The following is a 9,420-nucleotide window of genomic DNA, read 5'->3' as shown; positions in this document are numbered from 1 at the left end:
AAAAAAAGAAAACCGTCTCACATGCATAAATGAAAGATTGCACATAAAGAACTCACATCTTTTCAAGCTTCAATAGTAAATATTCTGCTACTATATATTAAATACTGCATGGTTTGCCCAAGCTAAGATGAAACCACATCATGAATCAATTAGCATTTTGCATTTCCTTTCATTATCTACTCAAAGTCCTGCCTACTGCACCTCTAAACATTTCATTAAATCCAATTATATAGCAAACACTCCCCAAATAAACTTAGATTGTATTGCAGTTTCACTTAACAGTATACAAAATGCTGTGTTGTGACCCCCCCAAGTGGTTTTTAAAAGCATGTCAGTATTTATTAAAAAGTTGAACACATCAAGTCTCAGAATAAAGCCTTATTATGCCATTATTGGGTGGTTTCCAAAATTTCCACCATAATATTTTTATTTTTGACCCAAATTCCATATTTTGAAAGATGCTTAAACCAAGCGACATTTACTAAGTTATTAAGTCATTTTGTCATTTTTGGTAATCTGACATACATAACTGCCAGCACCCTGAACTATTTTTAGCAAACAGCAAAATAATTTAATGTTTTACTTTTCGTGGATAGCTAATTATGAGTAAACGTGTAATTACCATTAGGCTTTCTGAAATAGTGAACAGTTCTAGAACCACCCATACCCAATCTTCCTGCACCCTAGGGACCAAGGACCTTAATTAAATAATTATAATAATGGCTAATGTTGGTTCAAATATGCAATTGATCCAAATAAGAAGTCAGTAAGGCTCAATAAGGAGAATGCAGTAGAATCCAAGCCATAAACCAAATAATAAAAAACTTAGATTAGAGCCATGTTAAGAAGGTATCTGTTTCTCTTTCCTTTTTCCTAAAAACTTATTTTTTAATGTTTATTTACTTGCAAATAGAGAGGGAGACAGAATCCCAAGCAGGCCCACACTGTCAGCAGAGAGCCCATGTGGGGCTTGAACTCACAAACTGTTGAGATCATGACCTGAGCCATAATCAAGAGTCAAATGCTTAACTGACTGAGCCACCCAGGCGCCCCTCTGTTTCTCTTCTTAACTTCAGGTGTGGAGAAGGGTACAGAGGGAGATAAATTCCAGGAAAGGAAAAAAAAAAAAAAAGATATGAAGAAAACTAAAATGTGACAGGACTTGAAAGAATTGTTATAATATAAAATTAGGAAAAATACCTGACTATTCCCCTATATTAGTAGGAGGGATCTGTGATACTAGAAATAGAAAGCAGGGAATAAGTTCACAGCAGATGACTATTGATTTTCAACACTTAAAAATCAACAAAGTATAGGGGTACTTGCGTGGCTCAGTTGGCTGAGTGTCTGACTTTGGCTCAGGTCATGATCTTACAATTTGTAAGTTCAAGTTCCACATCGAGGCTCACTGCTATCATCAGAGAGCCTGTTTCGTATCTTGTCTCCCTTTTCTCTGCCTCTCCCCCACTCACTCTCTCTCTCTCAAAAATAAGTAACATTAAAAACATTTAGAAAACAACACAGTACAGAAAATATATTTACTGCTCAGAACAAAATGCAAATTATCAACTTTGACAATGTAAAAGACCCACTAATAAGTTGTAAAATGAGAGGAAGAGCTCCCTAGTATCCTTTCTTATAAAGTAGAGGGATTACCAGAGGTAGTGTTAGTTTATAAATTATTGAACAAGAAATTGAGGTTAAAGTATATTACTTAAAGTTACAAAGGTAACCACAAAAAAGGAAGCAAAAATTATGATGGGGGAGGAGTAGGTGAAATCCCCATCCGTCTCGGCAGGAGGTCAAAAGATAATGTCTAAAGTTGATAAAACAAGAAATGACAGTTTAACCACATGATTTAAAGACATGAAGACAACTACCAGAAGAACCAAAAAAAAAAAATACAGTTAGAAGTGGTTCCTGGGTTGCCTACATGGCTCACTAGGTTAAGTATCCCACTCTTGATCTCAGCTCAGGGCTTGATCTCAGGGTCATGAGTTCAAGTCCTGTAACGGGCTTTACGCTGTGCATAGAGCCTACTCAAACAAAACAAAACAAAATTCAAAACAAAACAAAAAAAAACAAAAAACCTCTAGGCAATGAGTCTAGGGGTGGAGAGGAACAGAGCCAAGCAACTGTTATTTTTCTTTTTTTTTTTTTTAAATAGTTTATTTATTTTTGAGACAGAGAGAGACAGAGCATGAGTGGGGGAGGGACAGAAAGAGAGAGACACACAGAATCTGAAACAAGCTCCAGGCTCTGAGCTGTCAGCACAGAACCTGATGCGGGGCTCAAACCCACGAACCAGGAGATTATGACTTGAGCCGAAATTGGACTCTTAACCATCAGCCACCTAGGCGCCCCTGTTATTTTTCAACAAAAGCCCTTCTGTGTGATTTTCTCTTTTAACCATGTACATATATTACTTGACTAAATATTAATCTTAGTTCTCCCAACTTTGTTATCACAGATGGTATATAGTTATAAACATATGTCTACAATACACATACATATACAAATATACCCGCGAATTAGCAAGATCTAAGATGTGGTAAGGACTCCTTCTCCTTCACAGCAGTAGAATTTTAATGGAAGGTATCACCTAGCTTCCCTACAGTTACTTATAATCTTATAATTACGTTGTCAATGGAACATACACAGAAATTATGTATGCAACTTCCAGATCATACCCTTAAAAGGAATAGGGGTTTTTCTCTTTCCCCAATCTTCACCCCACTGGCTGGAATATGGAAATGATGGAGGTAAACTATCTTCAACCTATCAGATGAGGAAAAGACTTTAGGAAGCATAAGAAAGATCCTTGTGCTCTACACTATGGTACCATTATATTAGCTCTGAATTGCTTAGTTGTTACAGGAGAGAAAAACTTTGATTTTGTTAAGCCATTGTTAATTTGGTCGTTGTTACAGCAGCTGAACAGGTTACCCTGATGTACACAGTATATGAGGAGGAAAATGAGATCAGCCCGAAGAACAGAACGGGAGCTGGAGCAGGAGAATAGCTGTATAAGGCCTTAAAGAGGCCTCAAGCTAAGCTAGAAGTGTTTACCCTTAATACAGCAAGCAACAGGAGCCTGGGGAGGCAAGCAACTTAACAGAAATCAGTATACTAGGAAAACCAGCATGATGTGTAGTACAGAACTGAGGGAAGGAAAAGTGAAAGTGTGACAACCTATCAGACACTTGGAGGTCTATCACTCCAAGCGTGAACTAAGGACCTAGGCTGGGAAAGTACCAATGAAAATACAGTGGAAGCAGACTAGGAAAGGCATCTGAAAGAACTGTTCAGTTAATGTGGTAACAGTCTGAAAGAATCAATGACTACTCCAAGATTCTTGATCTGAGAGAAGAGAAGAATGGAAGCAATCCTGGCAGAAATGAAAAAGAACAGAGTCTGTGTTGATCTGAAGCACTGAACACACCGGGAAGAATGGCCCGATGCAGGGCTTGAACTACGAAGGGTGCGATCATGACCCAAGCCAAAGTCCCACACTTAACCAACCGAGTCACCCAGATATTAGACGTGATATGAGATAATCAGAGCTTGAGACACTCTGGGTACAGAAAGTCTGAAAGATACTAGTTTTATCTTATATTTTATTCTATTCTATTTTGTTTTTATTTTAATTTTATTTTTAGAGAGAGTGCAAGAGAGGAAGAAGGGGAGAGGGAGAGGGAAGAATCCTAAGCAAGTCCCATGTTCAGCATGGAGCCCGATACTGGGCTGAATGCCAAGTCCCTGGGATCATCACCTGAGCTGAAATCAAGAGTCAGATGCTCAACCAACTGAACCACCCAGGTGTCTCTGAAAGAGATTAGTTTTATTCACACTATAATTAAGAATTTCATGCAATAGCAAGTTACGATAAAGCATATCATCTAAGTATCAGAGATTATTTAAAAATACATCTTTCTCAGGGAGTCTGGGTGGCTCAGTCAGTTGTGTCCAACTTTGGCTCAGTTCATGATTTCATGGTTCATGGGTTCAAGCCCTGCGCCAGGCTCTGTGCTGGTGGCTCAGAGCCTGAAGCCTGCTTTGGATTCTCTGTCTCCTTCTCTCTTTGTCCCTCCCCTGCTTGTGCTCTGTCTCTCCCGCAAAAATAAATGAACATTACAGAAATTTGTTCTTGGGGTGCCCGGGTGGCTCAGTCAGTTAAGCATCCGTCCGACTTCGGCTCAGGTCATGATCTCATGGTTCGTGGGTTCGAGCCCCACGTCAGGCTCTGTGCCGACAGCTAGCTCAGAGCCTGAAGCCTGCTTCAGATTCTGTGTCTCCCACTCTTTCTGACCCTCCCCTGCTCACACTGTGTCTCTCTCTCTCAAAAATAAATAAAACATTAAAAAAATTTAGAAAAAATTTGTTCTTAATACATCTTTCTCACTAGAGTTGTCGAATTACTATGCTGTATAGTTAAAATTAATGTAGCACTCTGTCAGATAATTAATAAAGAAAAAAACATCTTGGGGTGCCTGGGTGGTTCAGTTGGTTGAGTGTTTGACTTCAGCTTAGGTTATGATCTTGTGGTTTGTGAATTCAAGCCCCATATCAGGCTCACTGTTATCAGTGCAGAGCCTGCCATGGAAACTCTGTTTGCTTCTTTCTCTCCTCTTTCTCCACTCATTCTCTCTCTCTCTCTCTCAAAAACAAATAAACATTAAAAAAATTTTTAAGACCCATATCTTTCCCTGAATTGCTATCTACTCCTAATAGATACATAAAGCTATCTGTTTTGACACAATTTCTTTTTCTTTCCTTAAAGATTATTTTGAGAGCATTGAGAGAGACGGTGCGGAGCAGGGGGAGAGGGGGAGAGGACCCCAAGCAGCCTGCGCTCTCAGCACAGAGACCAATGTAGGGTTCAATCTCACAAACTGTGAGATCATGACCTGAGCCAAAATCAAGACTTGGATGCTCAACGGACTGAGCCACCCAGGAGACCCAGTTTTGACACTATTTCTTAAAGTTCCCTGGACTCCTCACATTTGATGAACTGAAATGTTATACACAACTCTAAGATACAGGTAACCAAATGTTAACTTCCATGGCTCTCTCCTAACACCCACATCCCTCAGTTGATTTTACGAAATCCATGATGACTCTAATATAAACATTACTTAAATTGTCACATTTCTTGGATTAAGCAGTTGCTTTAAGTTAATTTGTTTCAAGAGCACATTTTCAGGCCATAATTATAAAATAGCTATACTCTTTATTTCTATAAACCTGCACTGTCTAACACAACAGCCACTAGCCATATGTGGACTATTTAAGTTAAATAATACAAAAATTCAGTTCCTCAGCTGTGTCAACCACATTTCAAATGCTGAATGCCACACGTGACTGATGGCTACCACATGAAATAGCACAGACACAGACGTTACATACAGCTCTTTTGGGCAAGACTGCTATAGACTTTTTTCCTAAAACTTTATTCTAAAGTGTAAAACTGATTCAGCTGAAACATTGGCAGCATTTAACCTCATAATTGTCAGTTTTCTGTCAATGATTCTTGTTTTCTTAATGTTTATTTAATTTTAAGATAGTGAGTGCAAGCTAGCAGAGGAGGGACAGAAAGAGAGGGAGACAGAGAATCTGAAGCAGTGCAAAGCCTGATGTGGGGCTCAAACTCACGAATCATGAGAGACCAGGACCTGAGCCAAAAGGCAGAGACTCAACCGACTGGGCCACCCAGGTGCCCCTCTGTGTCAGTGGTTCTTAAAGTATGGTCCCAGGCCAGTAGCAGCATCACGTAGGAACTTGTTAAAAATACCAATTGGTGGAGCATGTGACTCTTGATCTCAGGGGTTGTGAGGCCAAAGCCCCACAGGTCGGGTGAAGAGATTACTTAAAAATAAAATCTTGGGGCGCCTGGGTGGCTCAGTTGGTTGAGTGTCCGACTTCGGCTCAGGTCATGATCTCACAGCTCATGGGTTCAAGCCCCACGTCAGGCTCTGTGCTGACAGCTCAGAGCCTGGAGCCTGCTTCGGATCTGTGTCTCCTCTCTCTGTCCCTCCCCTGTTCACACTGTGTCTCTCTGTCTCTCAAAAATAAATAAATGTTAAAAAAATTTTTTTAATAAAATAAAATCTTATTTTTTTAATGCTTATTTTGAGAGAGAACACGTGCATGAGTGGGGGCAGGGGAAGAGGGAGAGACAGAGACAGAGACAGAGAGAGAGAGAGAGAGAGACAGAGAGAGAGAGAATCTCAAGCAGGCTCCTCACCATCAGCACAGAGCCCAACACTAGGTTCAATCCCACAAACTGTGAGATCAATACCTGAGCCAAAATCAAGAGTAGGATGCTTAACCAACTGAGCTACCTAGGTGTCCCTAAAACAAAAATTTTTTTTAAAATAGTGGTTGTCATCATAATGTAAGCTATGAAATATTACAAAATATACCATTACATTCTACAATATTCTGTAAATGATATATCAACTATGAAATCATACACAATCATAGTTCTATTACGACAGCTTATAAAAGGAAAACTAAGTATTTTTAATAATCTTTAATAATTTAAAACTTTTTAAATGTTTTATATATTTTTGAGAGAGAGACACAAGTGGGGGAGGGACAGAAAGAAAGCCAGAAGATCGAAAGCAGGCTCTGCACTGAGAGCAGCAAGCCCCATGTCTGTCTTGAATTCCATCATTCAATTTAAATAAATGAACATTTAAATAAAAACGAAATCTACTAGCTACAATTCTGCAAGAAGTTGAAACTAACATTGCAAAATGTTACATGAGGATAGACAATTTGAGTACTTGAATTTCCTCTTATGAATTTCCTCTTATGAATTCTAGATACATTATAAGACTAAATACCTGCAATATCAACATCTGTGATGTTAAATGTTTTTTAAATGTTTATTTGTTTTTGAGAGAGAGAGAGAGCGAGTGAGAGCGAGAATGCGCATGCACAAATCTGCACCAATCAGGTTAGGGCAGAGAGAGAGGGAGAGAGAATCTCTAGGAGGCACTGCGCTTTCCTCACAGAGCCTGATGCAGGGCTCAATCCCATGAACTGTGAAATGATGACCTGGGAGAAAACCAAGAGTCCAGCACTTAACCAACTGGGCCATCCAGGTGTTCCTTAAATACTTATTATTAAATTTTCTGATAGAAAAATATCCTTAGAAATTTCAGCTAGGAATAAGAGAATACAATAAAATGATTATAAAACCCCTGGGGAAAGAGCTAGGTTTGACTTACCACAAATCTGGCCCCAAAGGAGAGACTTTAAGAGTCTGATTACCAATTTCTGTCACTGCCAAGTGTCTATTGTGATAACCTACCAATGGAAACTTACCTAATCATTAATTCATGCATAGACTGTTTTGGGTGTGTATGCTGCAACAGCATGCACTAGACCATTTTAAGAAATTTTATTAAAATATTTACAACAGGGGCACCTGGGTGGCTCAGTCAGCTTCTTAGCCGACTTTAGCTTAGGTCATGATCTCACACTTCATGGGCTCCAGCCCCACGTCAGGCTCTGTGCTGACAGCTCAGAGCCTGGAGCCTGCTTTGGATTTGGTGTCTCCCTCTCTCTCTGACCCTCCCTTTCTCACATTCTGTCTCTCTCTCTCAAAAGTAAATAAAAGACATTAAAAAAAATAAAATACTTACAACATATTGAGCTTATGTGTAATCCCCAGGAAATAAATCACACTTCAAAATACTGCCTCAGCATATAAATGTCCACTTCAATCAAATATCCTTCCACAAAGTGAATGCTGGCAATACTTGACAGAATTTTGAAATCTAAACAATCTTCATTACTAAATATAAAGGATATAATTTCAAAATCTTAAAATACTGTTTTAAAAAAAGTCAAATGACTAATTGTAAGTACTAACCATGTGCCAGTCAAAAATATTTTTCTCACTCAGTCTGATATTCCAAGCACAAATCCATGTATATACTGTAGATTTAATTGCATTTATATATATAAGGGAAGGGGTATTAACTTGAAAGAATTCGGAAGATATTAAAAAGAAAGTCCCAGCTCTCAAGGAAGTTACAAATCGAATTAGGAAACATGATAAACACAAGAAAAGCTAAATAACATATGACAAAAATAAAACGTGGCAGGATACGATTATTTGCAAAGTTGGTGGCAAACAGGGTGCTACAAATTCTGATCAAAGCATTATGGACAGCGGTCCTTCTGGTCTTCCAACCAGACAGCGACACTATATTTCGATTTAAAAAAAGAAAGTGACACAGCACTCATCCCACCCTAAAATTATCATAAGAGAAGGAACACAGTAACTGAAGAGAATGATATAAAAAAATATTCCACACAAAGCTTTTAGAAAGCCTTAGCAGCCTTAAAGAACAAAGTCAGAACACTCCACACACACAGTCCTTTCCTGGACCAGCACCTCTAATAGCTCCTGATACAAGTCTGTTAGGAACTGCATCCTCTGATCATTTCTTCCTCCGCCCCCTCCCCACGAAGATATCCACTGGACAGCCGCCCCAGAAATTTCTCCCAGCATCCGCAATGACAATACTCTCCTCTTTCCCTCCCTCCCCTCGCCTCTATCAGAGGGTGGCATCACCCTCCAGAGGAAAAAACGGAGGGCGGGGGAGTCAGTAGAGGAGAGAAGGCTCGCTGCGAGGTCGACTATTGAGGAGGAGGAAGGCGAGAAGACGCGGGGGTCGAGGGTGGGTTCCCCTCAGCGCCAGCCGGGCCTCTAGGCGCCGCCAACACCTCCCCACCCCAAGGGCACGCCCCTCGCCCGCCAGACCTGGACGAGCAGGCGCCTGACACGAGTGACAGCCCCACCACCTGTGCCGCGACCTCTCCGTCAGGCCCCGCGGGGAGACGCCTGCTCCTGCCCCACCAAGAGCGACCCGGAGCTCTTTATTTTCCCTTCGCGTCCACGTCGCCGATGAGTGACAGGTCCTGAGGGAGGCGATCGCAAGCGCGAGGCGCTGGAGACTGCTGGTGCAACCCTGCGCCGAACTCTCCGGCCCGGCACGCGGCTGGAGATCGGGCGGGGTAGACAGAGCGTTCCGGACAGCCCAGGGGGACCCAGTCCAGGCCTAGCCTGGCCCAGTTGCCCCACATCGGGCGGGGGTGGCACTTACTGCGGAGATTGTGGATTAGCTCCGAGTGGCTGGCGCCGCCGGATTTCCAGGCCATCGCAAAGCACACCCGGAGCAGGTACAGAACCACCTTCAGCACGGCGACGGTGCCCAGCAGCTTCCCCAAGAGTGAGACCACCTCCCACACGGTCACCGCCCCGCTCGCGTCCCCGCTGTAGCCTCCGCTCTGACTGCTGTCGCCGCCGGTGCCGCCACTGCGCGCTCCCGGCATCCCCCGCGGCACGCATGCGCTCAGTGACGCCGCGCGGCCTGGGGTGCGGCGGGGCGGGGCCGGAGGCTA

The 9,420-nt window shown here is 41.8% G+C and overlaps 1 protein-coding gene across 2 annotated transcripts in view; it reads right to left on the bottom strand.

The window, feature by feature from the left end:
- The window catches only part of PCMT1 (protein-L-isoaspartate (D-aspartate) O-methyltransferase), a 45,385-nt gene extending 35,970 nt beyond the window's left edge, over window positions 1–9,415 (bottom strand). Inside the window, exon 1 of one of the 2 annotated variants that reach the window (XM_029943921.1) lies at window positions 9,123–9,415. In XM_029943921.1, the coding sequence (XP_029799781.1) occupies window positions 9,123–9,351 (229 nt within the window). In that variant the 5' untranslated portion in view covers window positions 9,352–9,415. The remainder of the gene's footprint in view (window positions 1–9,122) is intronic. The other variant, XM_029943922.1, reaches the window with a different exon arrangement.
- Between the last annotated feature and the right edge of the window lie 5 nt (window positions 9,416–9,420).

The sequence above is a fragment of the Suricata suricatta genome, chromosome 7, assembly GCF_006229205.1.
Source record: "Suricata suricatta isolate VVHF042 chromosome 7, meerkat_22Aug2017_6uvM2_HiC, whole genome shotgun sequence".
Taxonomy (NCBI): domain Eukaryota; kingdom Metazoa; phylum Chordata; class Mammalia; order Carnivora; family Herpestidae; genus Suricata; species Suricata suricatta.
Note: the sequence above shows the minus strand (reverse complement) of the source record. Positions and strands in the feature narration are given on the sequence as shown.